This window comes from Limulus polyphemus, unplaced genomic scaffold, assembly GCF_000517525.1.
Source record: "Limulus polyphemus unplaced genomic scaffold, Limulus_polyphemus-2.1.2 Scaffold944, whole genome shotgun sequence".
NCBI classification, from domain to species: Eukaryota; Metazoa; Arthropoda; class Merostomata; order Xiphosura; family Limulidae; genus Limulus; species Limulus polyphemus.
Genome location: NW_013666554.1, coordinates 73,509 through 94,894, shown reverse-complemented (window position 1 = coordinate 94,894; position 21,386 = coordinate 73,509). Strand labels below are relative to the sequence as shown.

Here is a 21,386-nt window from a genome sequence, read left to right as displayed (position 1 = left end):
GTCTTACTCCTCCACTTTTGATGACCTATAGAACAGCAGAGCATGAAGCCACTGGATACACTCCAGCAAAGCTGATGTTGGTTTGGAACTTCAGTTGCCACTGTACCTGATAACAGGACGCCCACCTTATGAAGAGTTGCCACTAAATGTGCCAGAGTCCGTGAAAGTGTTATCTGAAAGGATGGATGATATTCACCATCAAGTGTGTTATGATAAGAAGTTATTATAAGAGATCTACTGAAGTCAGCTTTGTACCAGGAGACAAGGTGTGGTTGCATAATCCCAGGAAGACCAAAGGGAAATCTCCTGAGTTGTCTTCTCCATGTGAAGGCTCATATGATATAGTGGATCGTCTCTCAGACGTGACTTTCCGAATGAAATGTGGTCGGCGAGGTACGACAAAGGTGGCGCAGGCCAACAGGCTTTGGCATTATCACGGTCCAGAACATTTCAGCTGGGATGAAGTGAACAATGGAACAAAAGACGCCACTGAAGACATGTCACCTGGAATTGCCACTGTCGAAGAAGAAACTCTACTCGGTTATGAGAAGAGAAACAGTGAAGCCCTTCATGAAGTTACTACCACTGTTGTGACTATTACTGATAATAGGACATTTCTGGATAGAGCAAATGAATCCCACGTGAAGCAGAAGCCAACGAAACAGAGACCAGTATGGAAGAAGATACGTCCCCTAAAATTAAGAGACTTTGTTGAATTTTAATTTTGTGTTTATAAATTCTGTACATTTAATTAAGTTATTGATTTTATTTTCTGTGACCTTGACAAATTCATTTCATGAAAGTAGATTGTCCATCTCAATCCTGCGTGGATTTAAATTGTCAAATCGAGTTACAATTTCATTTATGTCCACAGATTGACTATAATGTGTATGGATTAAGCCAAGTTTTGAAAGCCTTTCACATGTCATGCTAACCCTACTGTATGTATTCAATCTCCTAAGGGTGCTAGCCCCTCTTTTGCACTCACAAGAGATGACAGGCAGGATACAACCAATTTTCAACTGTATGAAAATCTGGAGGAAGAACATTTTATCACAGCTTTTAATACTTTTGACAAAAGTTTCATGAAGGTCTTCCAATGGCATGTTTTTTAAATTATCCTTACATCTTGTATACTCTTCAATGAAAATTTTAGGCTGTGGTATCGCTATCACTGTGTGACAGTCAACCAATTATGTGCATCCTTACAAATGAATTTTATAAAGTACAGTAATCTAACTTGTTATACATATTACAAAGTTTACTTCTTGAGTCAGAGATTGCTGTATTTAATGGGTGTTAACAATGCATGTACATATATTAATTTACGTTATTAAGGAGGGGTGTGCAACCCAAGAAAATGGGGGGGGGGGTGACTTCAGTGGGGGTGCATTCACACCCGTCGCACTACCCTGCAGACGGACCTGTCAGTATTTCGAATTAGATACAATAATATCTGAGTGTGAATGTACAAGTACAGTACCACTGCCTTGATTGAACAGTTATACAGCTTATATGGTATCATGCTTGTAATACAAATGAACAATTATAACACCGCTCATATAAATTGAATTATAAAAGAGTATAATAATTTTTATTAAACATAACTTTTTTTTATTTGACCACATTCTTGCTTAAACAATTTAAATGCCATAAAATGTTATACTGCCACATGGTACAGGTGTAACAAAAAACAAATCAGCTTGTAGTCACAATACCTACCCTCTACGAACCAAAGTACACTGTTGTGGAGAAGGTCTTTATAGACCTGACCAATCATAAAGTTTAATGAGGTATGATGTACACAATGATGAACAAAAGTTCCAGCATACAAAAACAATCGTTGAAGTGTTAGAGTGTCATTTCCAACAGCTAAGACTGACTTACTTCTAGCTAATACCTAGTTAGGATGAAAATTAACTGAAACTGAAATTCCAAAATTAAAAAATCACCTTACATAATTTTAGAAAACAGAGAATACCAGTCTAAAACACAAGTATCATTTGAAGTAGTATAATTGTACAATAGGTATTAATACACTTCAGAACACTAGATGTTCTAATGTTGTTTTCTTATATAATCCTACAATGTATAAAAAAAGTTTTTCCAATCGTTCAACACAAAAGCCATTCATTTAAATGCAAGCCAAATATAACAGCATTAAACTTCCAAAATATTTATTTAAATCGTGAAATTAATAAACAAAATTGAGACAGCATATTAGAACTAAACAGATCTATTCAATAAAACACTGATTTATTTTATATCAGTTTGAAATTTGCAATATATATAGTTTTGCATGCATATAGTATGTGATGGTATATTGGATATTCAAACTGCACATTCAAGCAGGGGCAAATCTAGCATTACAGAATGGAAAGAATCTTATTATCAAAAGTTTGTGGACCTTTTTTCAACTGAAAGAATTTAAGTGGTTTATCTTAGCCTATATGAAACTAGTAAAAATAAAAGTATTCAAAACTTAAGAGAACTAAGTGTTTATTAAGAAACAAAAATCACATGATAGTAAATCTTTTAAACTTTTTAACATATTGTTACGTCTCTGTGTTTGTTGGTTAATTTTCCATAGAAATTCTTTCCGAAAAACTTCAGCAATACAAGTCCTTTCTTAAATAAAACTAGTTTATTCTTTCTCAATACAACTTTGCAATACACTAAATTTTCCACAGTCACTTTAACTTAAACACACGCTATAATTCACAACAATTCACGCATTTTACTTATGGTAACTACCGCGCTTGACACAATTGTCCATCTCTATCTCTGCCTGTCTGCAATTCAATTAATTATCTCGTTTTATTTGCCTGCTTATATACTAAAATATAGGGCGTCTAGCAAATACTGGATTATTTGTGATGTTCCCCGATCCTTCTAGAAACTCATCATGTGTTACTAGCATCACGTGACTTTTGCTGTCGTAACACTGCCCCTTCCTTAGTTTTGTTCTTCCCGAACAATAGCCACTTAAATTAAAACAATAGATAATAAAATATGAAAGTTTACATTTTTAGCACTTTTCTTGCCTATTTTTGTATGGATGTCGTTGAAACTTTGTATAGATATTCTTGTTAATGACATATCAACAATTATGAAATATGAGGCCATTTTTTCACATATCACTTGCCTACAGGTTCAGGTTTCTTGTTCATTTTAGTTTGATTAAAATGAGGTCTTTAAACTCTTTCTCATGTTCAAATTGATTTTTAGAACATTACGTAGAATGGCAGCATGCAATGTCTATATAAAATTAGTGTTTTCAAATTTTTAATCCTCACAAAAAAAATATATTTTTACCTGATAGTTATCTTTGTTTTTTATTTATCTTTTGCATTTAAGAAAAATTAATAACAAGAAGAAGATTACCTCCTCTGAAACAGCAGAGTTTACTGCCTGAAAAGATATCATAACACAAAATGAGAATTTTCAAACTAATGCATAAAATACAAAAAAAATTAAAACAAAAATATCAAAGAACTACAAATGCTTCCATAAATGATAAATTACAAATGAAGCATAAAACTGTGTAATAAAGTTGTGTTTTTTACAAGTCACTTAGGCTCCCAACACTTCAGACTTACATTTTTGTTTCTTCTTTTCAGAAGTACAATAAATTAACCCTCAAACTACTTAACCTTTATGTTAAGTTATAATTTATTTAACACTGATAAATCATAAGGTTGTTGTTTTTGTCAATATGTTTCAAGTACAAATTACAAAGTATTAGTTTAGACCCTAATGTGTTTCTTAAGTCATGACTTCTTAACCAGATTAGATGTTTTGGGTATCTGTAGGAATAATGTTGTCATCTCTAATGTTAGCTAATCAATCCTACACTTACATTACCAATGATTCCTTAGTACACCTTAAGAGTCCTACACTTATACTACAAATGATTCTCTAATGCATCTTAGTACCAGGACCCTGATAAAAAAAACAGCTACATTTGTAACCTAAGTAACAAATGCAAGGAGCAGGGAGAGCCTTAAACTATTCAAAAGTGAGTTATACAGATGAGAAAGACATCCAATGCAAACAGGGATGAATTTTCCCACTCTCACCAATTGGTAGAAGAGAACTAAACCTGATTGGCTGATAATGATCAACTACTAAGGGAATCTGATCATGAACATTTATATAACACAATCAACCAAAGTCCCTAATACCACTTAAAAAGTTTAATGTTATCAAACATAAATTAAAGTAAATTAAATTCAAAAATAGGCTTACACTTAAACACAAGAAGGTGTAAATATAGATAACAAACAACCATTAAGAAAAAAGGCAATATGCACAGTCTGGCTTGGATTCAAGCATTATCTACTGAGATTTTGGTGCCAAGGCATTCTGGGGAATTATGAAAGAGCAGGTAGAGGACTTTTTAGCTCATGTCATTCTACTGTAAGCATTTAATACAAGGTGTTGTAAATATTACAAAGAGTTAAGCAATAAAATTTAGTTTACAGGAATTATGGAAGCGCAGGTGAAAGACCCTGCTTGACTTTTTAGCACATGTCATTCTACTGTAGATATTTAATAGAAGATGTTGTAAGTATTACAAAGAGTTAAGCAATAAAATTTAGTTTACAGGAATTATGGAAGCGCAGGTGAAAGACCCTGCTTGACTTTTTAGCACATGTCATTCTACTGTAGATATTTAATAGAAGATGTTGTAAGTATTACAAAGAGTTAAGCAATAAAATTTAGTTTACAGGAATTATGGAAGCGCAGGTGAAAGACCCTGCTTGACTTTTTAGCACATGTCATTCTACTGTAGATATTTAATAGAAGATGTTGTAAGTATTACAAAGAGTTAAGCAATAAAATTTAGTTTACAGCCAGCAGTATTTGAAACTGCAAGTCATTACTTAACATTCTGTAATCAGATGACTGATTACTTTTATAACAGCATTAGTGTCAATGCATGGTTTGAAATTCTTTAACTCTTTCAGCATGGGCCCGGTCTCTGGGACCAACCTCATAACCATTTTGTGCTGTTCTAGTTTTCATGCTATAACTTTTAAATTAGTAAGTGAATGTTAACGAAATTTGGCAGTTTATCAGAAAACATTACAATGCTTTCATATGCAAAATATCTATTTTTTTTATTAAGTCTTAAGGTTTGTAAAGTAATGTTTTTCTCATGCAAGTTCTTTTCACATGTTGCCTCTCTATCATGCAAAGTAATTTTCATTTTAAAATTAAAAATACTTTTATGCATCAGAAAATTTTGAACTTTCACATGCGAAATCTTTATAATGTCTGGATAGTTATCAAACATATCTTAAGAAAAAACTTTATATTTTATCTGTTATTTTCAGTAATTAATCTCTGTATGGGTTCGGTAGATTTGACTGAGCTCCCAACCACCAAAAAAATTAGAAAATAAGTATAAATTATGCCTCTTTCATTCTAGAATGAATAGAATTATAACAGGAAAACATAAATGTTTAGACTAAATAGCTTAAATCGCATAACATTATACATTTATATATATATATATATATATATATATATATATATTTATTAATATTAATATTATATTAATATTATATATATATTTATTTATTATTTTCTTTATATTGTTTAGTAGTACATCCAGAAAAGGTAAGGAGTTACTTGTCTCTACTTCTAAGGTACATTTTATAGAAGCGTGTTGATTATTTAGATGTAATAAAAATTTGTCTAAATTTCATGTTTCCATAACACAGAAATAACATCACACATTGAAGCTTAATGGAGGAAGGTGTAGTGGAGATGAAATGGTCATAGTTTCAAAATGTTGCATATAAATTTCAACAAAAACAGGAGTGAGAGGAGAGCCCATCAAAGTACCATCCTTCATTTTCAAGTACTGATAGTTTCAAAGAAAATAGCTAGATTCTAAGCCTAATTCTAGAAGTTTGATAATATTCTATGTTGAGATTAGTGTTCTGTCAGGAAGTAAGACACCCTTATGTAGTAAATCTTTTATAATACTAATAGTATCAGAGAGAGGAACTCTTGTGAACAGCGATACCACATCAAAACTAACAAGATTGACATCATTATTGACCTCTTTGTCCCTAATAATCTCAACAAACTGTTGTAAGTTTCTTAAGGAGTATTCATAATTTTCAGCTAAAGGTTTCAAAATCTTAAGACAAAAATTTTGCACAGTTATACATAGGGGAATCAATATAGCATACAATAGGTTGTAGAAGTATGTCAGACTTGTGAGTTTTTGGAAGACTATAAAGGGTGGGAGGAGAACAATGATGAGAAGATAACCATTGATATGTATCTTTCATAATCTCTCCTGCTCTCATAAGTTGTGAAAGAAATTTGTTTAGTTCTTTCAGAGTTTTTTAGTACGGTCTGATCTTTAGAGTATGTATACAGGGTCAGGAAATAAATCTGTTACCTTCTTTTCATAATCCTCTTTGTTCAAAAGGACAGTAGAGTTCCCTTTGTCCACTGGCAAAATCACAATATTGTTATCTTGTTTTAGGTTGCAAAGAACATTATGTTCTTCGAGAATAATGTTCTTTATGGGTTTTTTTTGTTACGTCTAAAATTTTTTAATGGTTTCCTTGATTTTAAAACAAACAGCAGTAGCAGCATGTTCTTCTAAATGACTGGCAAAATTCTTGTGTAGCAGCAATAATATCGAAGTAAGGTACACTGTTAAAAGTTAGAACAAAACTTAAACCTAATGATAATACACTTTCTTTAGAACTAGTCAAAACCTTATCACTCAGATTGACAGCTGTTAAAAGTTGGAACAAAACATAAACCTAATGATAAAACACTTTCTTTAGAACTAGTCAAAACCTTATCGCTCAGATTGACAACTGTTAAAAGTTAGAACAAAACTTAAACCTAATGATAAAACACTTTCTTTAGAACTAGTCAAAACCTTATCACTCAGATTGACAACTGTTAAAAGTTAGGAACAAAACTTAAACCTAATGATAAAACACTTTCTTTAGAACTAGTCAAAACCTTATCACTCAGATTGACAACTGTTAAAAGTTAGAACAAAACTTAAACCTAATGATAAAACACTTTCTTTAGAACTAGTCAAAACCTTATCACTCAGAGTGACAACTGTTAAAAGTTGGAACAAAACTTAAACCTAATGATAAAACACTTTCTTTAGAACTAGTCAAAACTTTATCACTCAGATTGACAACTGTTAAAAGTTGAAACAAAACTTAAACCTAATGATAAAACACTTTCTCTAGAACTAGTCAAAACCTTATCACACTCAGATTGACAACTGTGAAAAGTTGAAACAAAACTTAAACCTAATGATAAAACACTTTTTTCAGAACTAGTCAAAACTTTATCACTCAGATTGACAACTGTTAAAAATTGAAACAAAACTTAAACCTAATGATAAAACACTTTCTTTAGAACTAGTCAAAACCTTATCATTCAGATTGACAACTGTTAAAAGTTGGAACAAAACTTAAACCTAATGCGTGAAATCCATAACAAATAAACAAACAATGGTTACCTTTCATTAAAGAAATTAAAACATACATTGACTCTAATGCTGTTATAAAAGTAACCTAAATTTGTTGTTGTTATCTTACTTTATTTATCTATTTTTACTGTTGATTCTATCTTACTAGCATTATGTTAACAAACCACAATAATAATATGGTATGCTATGTTTCTTAACCTTGTAACATTATTTTATATTAGCTTTTTAGGTTTCAGGCTTATTGTTGTAAAGAAACTTAGGGCATGTTCTTGTTTTTTCATTGTTGCTAGGCAACTTGTGATTTGAATTGTTCCATTAGATCCTGTTGTTTACTAAATGTCTTACACCATTAGAAGGCTTAGGTAATTGAGCCAAAAACTTGTGTATTAAAAAAACTAAAAAAAAAAAATGTGGTGATAGTCCAAATAAATTACTTAATAAAAATATGAGTACTCACGCTAAAAGCCTGGAAATGTAAATAATTTTCAATAACTATAAATTTGAATCACTGGAACGTTTGGAACTAATACCTACCACACTCGTTAAATCTAACTAAAGTTATATGACGTTTTGTTATAGAAGAAACTTTTCACACCTTTCAAATGGATATAATTGAATACAAAAACATTTTCAGAGACAAAAATAATATCTACTGAAAAAATTGAAAACTTTTCTAAACTTCCTACCAGATTCTTTTGTTCATCTCTGTGGGATCTTTGTCTAGTCACATTCCCAAGAAACTATGTTTGTTTGTAGTTAAGCACAAAGCTACACAATGGGCTATCTGTGCTCTGCCCACCACGGGTATCGAAACCCAGATTCTAGCGTTGTAAGTCCGCAGACATACCGCTGTGCCACTGGGGGGCCCCAAGAAACTATGATTCACAAATCTATTTACTCTAGATTAAAGTAAATACTTTATAATATCTATCGAATGGTATTTAAGCTTTGCCAGTAGCTATATTAAAATTTGTGCTCCATAAATAATCAGTCAGACTACATGCAGTGACATTATAAAATGGTAGGAACAAACCACTGCAGTCACAAAATCAGTAAAAGAAAAGTAAAATCATGTGAGTAAGAAGGCATAGATAAATATATTTTCAACGAAGAATAATTTCTTAGTAACCTAAAATGAAAAATTGTTAAAAAGCTGTTTACAAATGAGACTCCTTGGGGCTACACAGAAATGTAAATTCAAAATTTTCTTTGCAAGTTACAACTAATTGTTACAAAATAACAAAATATCAATCCTACAATATTTTGTACTTAAAATTTTCTTGAAATTTAGTTGAAAATAATATTTTTCCTTAAATTTTGAAATTTTTTTAATGTTATTTAGTTAACTAGGAGTTGTACATTGAGTTGGGAAATTGCAAACATATTTATATACAAATAATTGCTTGATTTTTTTTATGTAAATATTTTTAGTGAATTAAAGCGAGAACAGTACGATTAGGTATTTTTCTCAACTCACTTTCAAAGAAAGATGGTCTTATTGGTTTTAAAGTTATTTTAGCTTATTAAAGAATTAAAAATTTAATTGTACATAATGAATGGGTAGTAGTATTAAGCTATTAAAGTTGGAAAAACCTTTCAAGATTCTTATGTATCTTGTCTTTTATTTCATAATGTTTGTTTCTTAAAAGAAAATGTGATTAAAGTTATCTGGACCCCAGCACAACTTTTTTTTTTGTGTGTGTGTGTCAGGTTCACACCTGCATATCAACAGCATACAAAAGTCCACTTAACCTGTGATCCCTGAATGACTAAGGATGCAGAAGAACTTGTTGTGAACTTCACTGAAATAACTTGCCCTTCCTCTATTTCTAATTGACCTAGTAGTTTCTGATCCTTAGTAACAGCAAGCTGAACAATACATTAAAGTACATTTTAGAAATGATGTTATTCAACAGTTTTTACAAATTTAATACAATTATTTATTAATACTTGTGGTTTTATTTAGTTCCCATACAAACTGTTATCTTAAAATCAAGTCATAATACATTTTCTTAAAATAATTACAGAGAATATTTGACTGAAATGGTAGTACCATTAAATAATTTTGCATGTAATATATATTATTGAAACCCTCTGTTTACTTGCTGCTTTCGAAAGGTTGTACCTTCTAAAAAGGAAGGAAGAACACATATAAATAATATAAAACTAATTTATTTTTCTTGAATTAGTATTTTCAGTTATTTATAATTGACACTTTTTTCATAGAAAAATATTAACATGCCAGTTCCAAATGCTTTATTTGTAAAAAAAGTCTAAATAACAACTACAGATGTTTACAAAATGTGCTGTATAACAGCTGCTTTTAATTTACATAGTTTCAAATAATAACTTACTACATTATCTCCAACATAGAGCTGCAACTGATCAGGGATTTGTTTCACCATTTGGCTAATTCTCTGCCTTATTGAGCCCAAGGTCTCATTGCTATGACTCTGAAGCTGAATAGGAGTATTACAATAAATTATCAATCAACAGCAGACTGACTTAACATCTCTGAGAAATTATTATAAAACTAAAAATATTAAAATACTTTAATAAAATTCACAATAATATTCAGCAAACAGAATAAAATCATAGTTTTGACTTAATTATGTAAAATATCATTAAGTCTGCATTTATTACATTTGTGTAAAAATGCACTTCAATTTGAATATTTAAAGTCTATAGACATAATTTCAAATAGAATGAGTATATCAATCAAGAGGTACAAAGATTCAATTATATTCTAATAATGACCATCATGAAATCAAGTCTGTAGCAAGCACTATGATGCAAGAAAAAACTTTTAACAAACCAGTTAGTTAATATTTAAATTTTCTTCTCCTAGTGCTCCAACCAATACACTGAAGAAAGTAAATGATATTTTAAATTTTTTCATAGAATGTTATATTCAAAAGTATTTTTTAATATTTCAATTAAAATACTAATTTTACAAAAACAATTATTCTAACACTCGTGTTAGTGACTGAATGAACTACTTTGTCATTTTATCCCAATTACTCGTATGTAGCTGTGTTAAAAAAAAAGATGTGCCAGAAAGACAGATCCATGACACAATCTCAATTCTTTCCCAATATAATATGAATACCAAATATTTTTACTTAAATAAATTACAAAACATATTCTTTGGTTTTTAGATTCAAATGTTTTTCCTGTGAGAAGAAATAAAATGTAAAAAAATTTTCCAAGCATTGCCATAAAAGTGTCAGAAATGAGGAAGGTTTATTCTTAATGAAAAGTAATTACAAAGAAACAACAATACACTGAATGTGATTCTGAAGACATGTTACAGTACCTGTTACAATTCCACATATGTAAATATCATATGTAAATTCATTGTAATGGGTAGTATAACAATTATACTAATTTATATTAGTAATATATTAAGTATATATTATTTACTTTCTCTATTTTTAAATTGCAACGACTCACTGAAAAAGACTTTTCATCCTTTACCGACTCCAGAACCACTCGAAGAAATAATGGATACCCAATATAGAATGCTCCATGTGGTAAAATGCTACGAGGAGCAGTATGAAGCTCTTCTATGGAAGATACATATCTGATAGCAAGTTGCAAAAGGCGACGAATATTTTGGAGCCTGGCTGTTCTGTGTAAAATCAATAAAAACAACATTTTGAGTATTAACACTATAAACATTAATATTCAGAAACTGAATTGTGTATAAAGAAAGAAGTCTCAATAATAACATATTCTAGAAATAACTTTAGTTTTATAAAAGTAAATAAAAGTCTAATGTGCACAAATAATGTGAATGCACTACAAACTCACATTAATATTAGATATAAAATTAGAAAATCATTAAACAACACAATCACAGCCTTCTGCCACAGAATACAAGTAGAACCTTTTTTCATTCCAGTATTATTAATTATCATCCAATTTTCACAATCAACATAATACTGGATATCAGAATATTGCCTCGTAGAAATAAGAACTTAAAACTTGTATACTATTAAAATATGGATTATTAGCTAAAATTTTATGCTATTCTAATTGGTATAACATAAACACAAAGTAGTTTAATAAGATTTTGAATGTAAGACACTAAAACCTTGTGTCATGCTCAGTATAGGATACTCGTGGCAAAAGGGTTAATGTAGTTATTTTCATTTGGACTCTTGAATAGTTCACCTACAAGGTGATTTTCATGTTGAGTATAAAAATACTGATTATTATTTTACAGCTTTTACATTTCACTTACATAACCTCTAGAACCTACTAAATGAATATCACAAGTTTTTTCAGGTAAATGGTTACTTTATTTTTCGTTTTCTCTACCATATCACTAACTCTAGCTATTATCACGATGTACAGTGCAATTAAATGTTAAGAAATGGAAATATGTACTTACCTTTTATCTCTTACTTGAATGATCTTAAAATATTTTTTTGGATCATATGTATAATTTCAAGTCCTTAGTTCTTTTGACAAATTTTTTATTTTCCTTTCCAATTTTTTATCTTTTTCATTTATGTCGACACACTTCAATGGGTCCCCGCAGGCGATATAATATTATGACCAGTAGAGAGCCCGCTTTTGCCTGTGGCACAATATTTGTCCTTGCCACTTTTCATAACCCATGACCAGTAAAGCAACAAGTAGAAAAACTTAAATAATCATTTAACCTTTCAAATACGAATTTTAAAACACAAATAATTCATAATTAACTAAAACATAAAAGTAAAACTTAAATTCAATTTCACAGTTTATCGAACTAATATGTATATGGTGAGAAAAAATAGCCAAGTACCAGGGGCACCACTCTCAACAATAGACAAAGCTTTTTCCAACCTTCTCTGTAAAACACAAACATCAATTAACTTTCCTAACCTGGTTACAAAATAAAGAATAAAATTGGCTCTTTTTATTGGGAATAAGCATAGCATTCAACTTAAAACTATTGCTTAGCAACACAGCATCTACTTTGCAAGTGGGTGTTGCTTATCTTGAACTGAGGAGATTTTACAACAGTTATCTCCAGGACAACACAAACATCAGTTAACTTTCCTAACCTGGTTACAAAATACAGAATGAAATTGGCTCTTTTTATTGGGAATAAGCATGGCATTCAACTTAAAACTGTTGCTTAGCAACACAGCATCTACTTTGCAAGTGGGTGTAGTTTATCTTGAACTGAGGAGATTTTACAACAGTTATCTCCAGGACAAGTTCTTGGAATGTTCTCAAATTACTTGTAAACAACCTGTATACACTGTAGGTTCAATGTCTCAGCAAGAACACCTACATTACACATACATTTTCTTCAACTCTGAAAGTTGATGGTTGTAACTGCAAACTTTATGTGAAAAGAAAAAGCAGAGTTTTAAATTATTGTTTTAAAGGTTTCTTTTGAAAGGAATAAAAACTTAGATAATATACAGGGTGTCCATAAAGTCTGGAATCAATATAAACATTTTATTTGAAACATTGTTTTATTAATTTTATGTTTTATTCTTTTTGTTGCAGGTTTGTACTGCCCATACGTAATAATCATGTCGTTAATCTTACAAGAACATGTTGAAATTATCCTGTTGTGTGGGCATCTAGGATGGACAAAGAGAGAAACAGTTCAATAAAAATCATCTGGGTAGATATCCAATATCTCAGTCATGCTGTATCATTTACAAATGTTTTCAACTTGGCATTTTGAACAGATATTGTAACTATGTCTTTAAATAAAATATGTTTACATTGATTCCAGACTTTACGGACATTCTGTAGAATTTTGAATTATAATGTACTTGATAAAATACACTGATAGTAAAGTGGCTTAATAAATTTTGGATGTAATGCAGTAAGATGCACAGAAAAGAATTGAAAAATGGTGTCAGGTCTTATAGGGTTAATACCATTAATAAATAACAGTTATTATTAAACAACTTAGAACATCTGTATGTGCATTAACTCATTTGACTTGATGAAAAGATACACATCTTATTTTCAACAATACAGTCTAAGTACTTACAATTATTTTGTTATATTATAAACTTGTTTCTCATCTGTAATACAAAAAATGAGGGAAAGCATGTACACCAAGTTTAAAACCAAACTGCTTATTATTTGCACGACTAAATAAATATAGAAAACACATAAAATACCACTCATGAAAAACATTTAATAATAAACATTAGGAGATGTACTTGAACTATTTTAAGACAAATTACATTCATGGTTTTGAAAAACTGAAAAAAAAATAGAAATTACATTTCCATCTTAAATGTGCAAATTTAGTTGAAACTTTTTTTTCTAGACTGTGACATAAAAACCACTTGGTAGTTTTATTAACACTTTTGTGGAAATATAATAAATCAGGTGGCATTAAATATAATTTACATAAAAACTATGAAGAAACAATGTGGGGAATACGTGTAAAAATAAATTCTTTTTACAAACCTCGTGGGAAGTGTAAGAGAGGCCACCGAAGTCACAGACATTGCTGTCAGAGTTTTGGTTGCATTCGAAACAGCTGTTGACATAGCTGTTCCACTAACAGCAGATACTTCTGACTAAAATAATAAACAACAAAGAACATACACACATGTACGTTAACGGTTATTTCACATACATCATGCAGAGGATGAAGATCTTGTGACAAGTAGAAAACATTATCATGACTATCAGTTCACATTAACTATAGGTATACAGACAGATTATATTTCACAACAAATCATATACTGACTTGATTAAGCTGTGACCTTTCCTTTTGAATAAGGAAGATCTGTTTTAAATGGAGGTTCTGTTTGCCATTGGTATTAATTAGTATCTTAAAATTATCCAAAGGGAAGACAATGTCACCCTTATATAAAGCGGGTTATAATACATTACATACTTTATAAATGAGAAATGTTTTTTTTTGTTCATCATTAGGATTAATTAAAATTTGAGAACTATTTGAATGAATAACTATATCACACTCACCTAAGGCATGCTTCAAGGCACCCTGTCTATATGGTGTTTTTAAAATTACATGACATTTGTACATGTCTGCAAAAGTCAAGTATTATTCTACCTACCTACTATATATGAAAAACAATTCTTACATAAAAATCTTTTAATGTTATCAAATTCATTATGTAAGAAATTTTAAATGCTTGATAATTTACATGCATGATGAATTACGATGTTGATGAAGTATTCCTTGAACAATGTTATATATATATATATATTGCGAACCAAGGTGTCTGTCTAAGCGTTTGTCTATCCCACATTTAAAAAGCTCAACATTAATTTTTTAAATGAAGGGAGAACAGGCATGAACAGTGTTGATGCCAAACTTTATTTTGCAAGTAGGATATTCTACATTAAATTGTTAAGAATTATCACATTCACATTTCAAAATGTGACGTAAGTTAAAGAATAAAAGTGTAGATTTGCCGTGTGTTATTGTTGAGTGGCTCTTGGCGTGACCGAAATGCTCAACAATTACTTTCACAGTGGGTGGTATAAGTAGCTCAGAGCTTTGGCTGAGAGTAAAACCGAGAGTACAACACAACCTTTTTAAAGTCCATGAAATAATTTAAATTGATAAATTAACTTCAACTTTCCCTGTCACTGGGGACAGGTACTTTTGCTTGTATTGATATAACTTCCAAAGCTGAAATACCAGCCAGAAAATGTTTAAAGTTAACTTCAATATATTTGATTACTATATCTGGAAAATACTTCAAACAATATCTTGACTTAAAAATACTTGTTAATTATATTTTGCAAATACATTCAACGAAACCAGAATATCATCAATGAAGACATCAAATGTGAGTTATCAGTTTACTTATCCTTGTTGCAAACAAGGTTACATTGGATCTACTATGCATGAGATATTTGTAGACGATTGTAAGAGCACAAACAAATTCAATGACAAGAAACAAACCGAGTTGAACTGGAACATGCCTTAGATGACTGTGACAAAGTTGTCTATTCTAATGAATTTAAGAATTTCACTAAGGTCAATAATGAATAGATCCTAAATATAAAAGTTTGCTCATTCATAACCAGAGGCCACAACTTAACTCACTCACTACAGGCCCATTCAATTCGGCCAAGTTCATGACTCCAAACTAACCTTTAGTGTTTCCATACAACAAAATCTAAAAGCTTTGTGTATCTTCACAAAATTTCACAAGCTTTCAGTAAACATTATTAGCCTTTTATAGAAAAAAAAAAAAATTTTTTTTAATAAAGTAGTTTTACTAAAAATTTCACAGTGAATATATGAAGTCAAAGTGTTGAATTCTCTCAGTGCAAAATGATTTTCATCTGAAAAACTGTCAAATTTCATTTGCATAATCTTTAAAACCACAAAAGTAAATTTCATACATTTTTTTGCAGTAAAACTATATTTTATCTGTTTTTTCTCTACCCTAACTCTATATGAGGTGAGTCAATTTGACCGGACTCATAAACACCAGAAAAAAATATATGTAATATATCTAAATTACCCGTTTTTCTTTCTAGAATAATTTCACATTGTAACAGGAAACTACATCTGTTTATTCTAAATAGTTTAAAGCTCATAAAAGTATATATGTGTTTCTATTTCAATTTTATTGTTTTAGTACCCTATGAACTGTGTCTAACTAATAATCCCACCACAAAAGTAATAAATCACTCATCGAACATTACGCTATTGAGCTACTTTTTATTCATCTTACCTAATCTAACCTAATAAGTTTCTAAGTTTTACATTTTAATTACTTTGATAATAATAAATAAAGAATACACACGAAAAACAAGAAATAAAGTACTTACCTGGATCTACTTTTTATTGCTGTTGACTGTTAATGAAACTTAACCCTACTTTTTAATACGAATGGTACTATTACAATAAATAATTTTTTATTTACTTAAATAGAGCATCTAAGAATACAGAATAATAACATATAAAAAGCAGAAAAGGTTCTATAATTATTACAATTTTTCTGGCTTTCTAAGTATGCTGTTAAAATTTCAGCTAAGCTTGTTGATGTGTTTTCAATGTGAATAAAGTTTGAGCTGGAAGCAAAAGAGACAATTCTTCGTACAGAAAATAACGTAATAAAAAGTATGTGAATTGACAGATTAAAACATAAAATATAGAACACAAAACAAACTTTTTTTTGTCTGGTTACAGGAAGCAAAAGCAATCAGAAAACCTTTTTAGTGACAGCTATATTGGTTTAACAGTTTCAAAATCAAATACATCAATGCACAGTTTACCAACTAAAATAAATTTAAAAGTTTACCCCTCGTTTCCTTTAAATATTAAATAAAAACAAAAATGCAAATATGTCTTAAAAGACAAGTAGGGTCAAGCACTTACCTCTAAACGACCATAGCAGTCATTAATGAATTTCAAATGAAGTGACTCTGGATCCTGCTCAATAAAATACAATATCAATCAAAGTCATTTTCTTAGAAAGAATTTTACCTTTAAAACTTTAAATCAAAATACACTGGAAATCACAATAAGACTTTCCTGTTCACAGTAGCATAAATAAATGAGTAATACAACCAATAGAAACACTTCATAATAGAAAGTGAGCTTCAAGTTCATGGAACACAATTTTCTGTCACTTCCTACACCAAGTTTCAAATATTTAAACTCTGTTGGTATGTAAATATAATTTTGTTAAAATAATCTATTTTTCTAACACTTGAATTATTTTTTTTAACTAAAATCAGATTTAGGATCATTTGGTATGTTCTACCTTTTTTTTTTTTTTTTTTTTGTAGATAGAAAATTCTGCAGTCAAAAGAATATCCATGTAAATAATAAAATATGTAGGTCACAATATTGAAAGATATTTTATCTCAATTAACGATGACCAAATTTTGAATCCTTCAAAAGTACATTTTTACTGGAAGGTGTTCTTTACCAGTTTTAACTCAAACACTATATTACATAAAAAAAATTCAGTAACCTCAGTCCTAGAGCTATAACATTATATAGTAAGATTCAGAATTCCCCACTTGTACTTAATAATTATTCAAGGATACTGTCAGGACCAAGTACAGGTTTGAAATGTCTACATCCCATGATCTTAACATAAATAAATCCATATTTCAACCAACAACTTACAATCTGATGATGACAAAACCTTGTCGAAATGTTATACATTTGCTGTTATGTTAAACTTATATTAAAGTTTTTCTTCATTACCCATTCAAGCCATCTCCAAGCATTATTAGTTTCATAAATTTTAGCAAAATCAGTTACAATTAAGACTGACTTCCTTTTCAAGGAGTTTCTCGATTAACTTGTTTTACCTGTTACTCATTTATGTTTATAAAATACCACTAACTAGCAACAGAGTGCAAGTCATTTTGTAGAGAGATCTGCTGACCATTGCTTCAAACATTACGCTCATATTTTTTTAAATCTGGGATCCTACATGTAAAAATTAACCCAGAAAGATTTTGTATTGTACTGTCTCGCTATTTCATCAAACAATAATCTTTTCATAAATAATTACCAGCAACAGTAAGCCAATAGATCTTTTTTACTTTTTGCTTCACAGTCACTATAAAATATGTCCATTATCCATCAACCAAAAATTCTAAATTATATAGTAGTGAGTATTTAAAACTGTTCCAGCTTCTTTATGACAGTGTCCAAGGAATATTTCAACTTGCATCTTAAATTCATATTTTCAAGTAACTCACTCCCTTTAATGATTTAAATTTTATCACATAAATTTTCTGCTTTAAAACCTATTTGAACAATAAATATGATGCCCAAGATATTTGATTTACCACCTGTCACTGAGTAATACAAGTAGTGAATCAAATGACAGGTTGTACTTCATATTTGCTTTTATTATTTTAAATAGCTTGTCTGCCGAATAATTCAGAAGTTATAATTTTCTTATACTGAAAATATATTTCCGACAGGCACTTACCTCCTTTCACAAATGTGCTGCCCTCTATATGCAAAAAAAGTTTTGCATTCCACAAGCCTCACACTCCCACATACAAAATGATTATGGTAGTTCAACTGCATCTCACATGCAAATCATCATGCAACAACCCTCCACCAATAGGATTGCAACACCCTCATGACGTATGTGATTCCCTCTAATCGATGATACTGAGCTATCACTTCAAATTCAGGCAGAAGAAGCACAGGGTTTCAGTAGGGAGGAAGGGTGAGGGTGGTAGGAGAAGAGTTTACACTGTCTTCACCGCAAGTGCAGTAGAACGCAAGTATATACTGTGTAAACCAATCTACAAAATGGGCACTTGTGCACCATCCACAACTAACCATACATCCAGGAAATGATGGCAGTAAAAGATGAGCCCCTGGGGGATGTCACATCATATACCAAATCAATCTGATACGCTTGCACTGCACAAAATCAGCCTCAGGCCACAAAAATTCCTTGAGGTGAAGCTCCAGAGGGAGAACCATTGCCTCCTTTCAACGTTATCTCCCTTGTTTTGTGTTATCATGAGGCAAATGGAGTGAGGAACAGAAAAAACACAGGCAACATGTGTGAGGATTTATGTTGATTGGTCAAGCTCTAAATCCAAAACCAGTCAACAGGGATCCCAATTGAAGGGATGAACTGCAATGTGACGGATCTACTCAAACGTAACATCATCTCCTCGGACAGGACCATACAGCATTGGAATGTATTATATGGAACTGAACCCTCCAGAGTCATAGAAGATAGGTACAACAACAACTCTTGGAGCCCACCATACAGAGATGGAGTATATATATTAGTAGACTTGCATAACATCATCCTTTTGAACAGGACCGTACAGCATTGGAGCTCACTGTGAACTTCCAGGTTCCACCTCATGGAAGTGGAGTGCCCTTATAAATGATACACAACCTCACCAACACGATAGTCACAAAAACTGGGTGCAACATCAATCATCAGAGCCCACTGTACAAAGATGAAGTTCATTTAATATTGTACATGGGCAACCTCAACCACTCAGACAGGACTGTACAATGTTGAAGTGCATCGTGAACTTTGGGGTACCACCACATGGAAGTGGATTGCCTCTACTCTATAAATGATATCCAACTGCATCCTATGGATATATTCACAGAAGACAGGCACATTGTCAACCCTCACAGTCCACCATATAGAGATGGATCACATGAATGGAAGACCAGCATCATCTACACCAGAAGAATGCCACTGTCCTACTCTCAACTGAATGGATGTTATATATTTATTTATTTATTAGCATTACATCACATTCAGGAGGAAATCTCTATGGTCCACCACCCCAATGGCTTGGAACTGGAAAGTAGCACCAGGGATACCAGAGACAGTGTAATTTTGAAAAGCAGACCACCCCTGATTTATTTGATCAAAGGGATGGTAGGGATGGGCAGCTATTCCCTTCTGCTTTACCAGTTAAGTCCACAAGTTAATATAGTCTGGAACAGGCACAGTAATGAAACAAATATCAAGTTCAAATCCAAACTAGGGGAAAATTATTCTTTACTTTTCCTAGACGTCAGTATTACCAAAGAAGGGAAACACTTTTCTGCCTGTGTTTATCATAAAAAAACCTTTACTGGTCTCTACACCAATTTCAATAGTTTTATTCCCAACTGCTTCAAACATAATCTGGTTATTTCATTGTTGAACAGAATTTTTAATCTTTGTTCTAATTATATCATTTTACACGAAGAAATTACCCTTCTACATAAACAAGTTAAATAATGGCTATCTGATTGATTTCTAATGAAGATTACATGCAATTTCCTAAACAATAAAATCCAACCACTAGCCAATGTACACACTGTCTCTAAATTTCCCCTCATTATCTCTGTTTCTTGCATGGGATCGCAATTAAAAAACAACTCTCTTCCCTAATAAAAACTTCTATCCTCAAATTCAGCTTAGAATAATATACAGACCTAGCCTCCACATTAAACACATATTTCAGTGCAAAGATCAAGTACCTAAACTTCTATGTTCATGGCTTGTGTATAAATATATGTGTAGCGACTGTAAGGTCACGTACATTAGCAAAAGGAAATGCCACTTAAAAACTCGAATCTGTGAACTTTTAGGAGTATCTAACAAAACCAGCCATCCACCACTTAAACCAAGCCACTCATACAATCACTCACATTCTGAACCCACAGGTCACAATATTTCATTTAAAGATTTCTCTATCATCACCACAGGATCTTCAGACCTTGAGCTCTATATTAAAGAAAGTCTGCTCATAGCAAAAGACTGCCCAACCCTTAACAACTCACAAAGCTCTTTAGATCTAAAATTGTTCTAAATTTTCATATTTAACTCAGCTTGAATGTAACATATATATATAAACATTGTTTCATCCATCCATTTTTCTTAATAACTAAGTAAACTAATGATTATATTATTTTATTATAATTTTAGTAATAATCACCTTTGCGACACAATTTTCAGATTTCGTTGAAGAAGGAATAAATTATTCCGAAACATTTGAGCCTTGTAAATAAAATGTTTTATCAACCAATTTCATCTTCATTACTTATCCCAAGTGTGAGGACCCAAAAAAGTAGATCTAAAGTTTGACTGCAAAGGGAATATAAGCTACCACTGTAAAATATCAGAATGGATCAGAACAAGTTGATTCCAAGATGTTGATATGGTAAGATTGCTCAGTTGTAGACCATTGTCTGGAAGCCTATACCCCTAAACCATGTAGGGAAGCATCGGTGAAGAGATGCGAATCTGTGCGAGGAGGAGGAAGCAGTACACCCAATGATGTGTGGGCCCTGTACAACCTCTAACACAGATCATTGACAAGGGAAGGAGGAAGGGTAATGGGAGAATCCAAGGGATCCCAAGTAAGATTCCATTGGTTGTGTAGAGTCCACTGAAGAGACCACATACATGCCCGACCTAAGGGG

At 31.3% G+C, this 21,386-nt stretch overlaps 1 protein-coding gene across 1 annotated transcript in view; it reads right to left on the bottom strand.

The window, feature by feature from the left end:
• The window catches only part of LOC106461361 (ubiquitin carboxyl-terminal hydrolase 24-like), a 197,302-nt gene that overhangs the window by 107,402 nt on the left and 68,514 nt on the right, over positions 1–21,386 (bottom strand). The window contains exons 18-23 of the mRNA XM_022388299.1: positions 16,833–16,886; positions 13,928–14,040; positions 10,943–11,120; positions 9,844–9,948; positions 9,242–9,358; positions 3,385–3,411 (exon numbers count right to left, since the gene is read on the bottom strand). Coding sequence (XP_022244007.1) covers positions 3,385–3,411; positions 9,242–9,358; positions 9,844–9,948; positions 10,943–11,120; positions 13,928–14,040; positions 16,833–16,886 — 594 coding nt within the window. The remainder of the gene's footprint in view (positions 1–3,384; positions 3,412–9,241; positions 9,359–9,843; positions 9,949–10,942; positions 11,121–13,927; positions 14,041–16,832; positions 16,887–21,386) is intronic.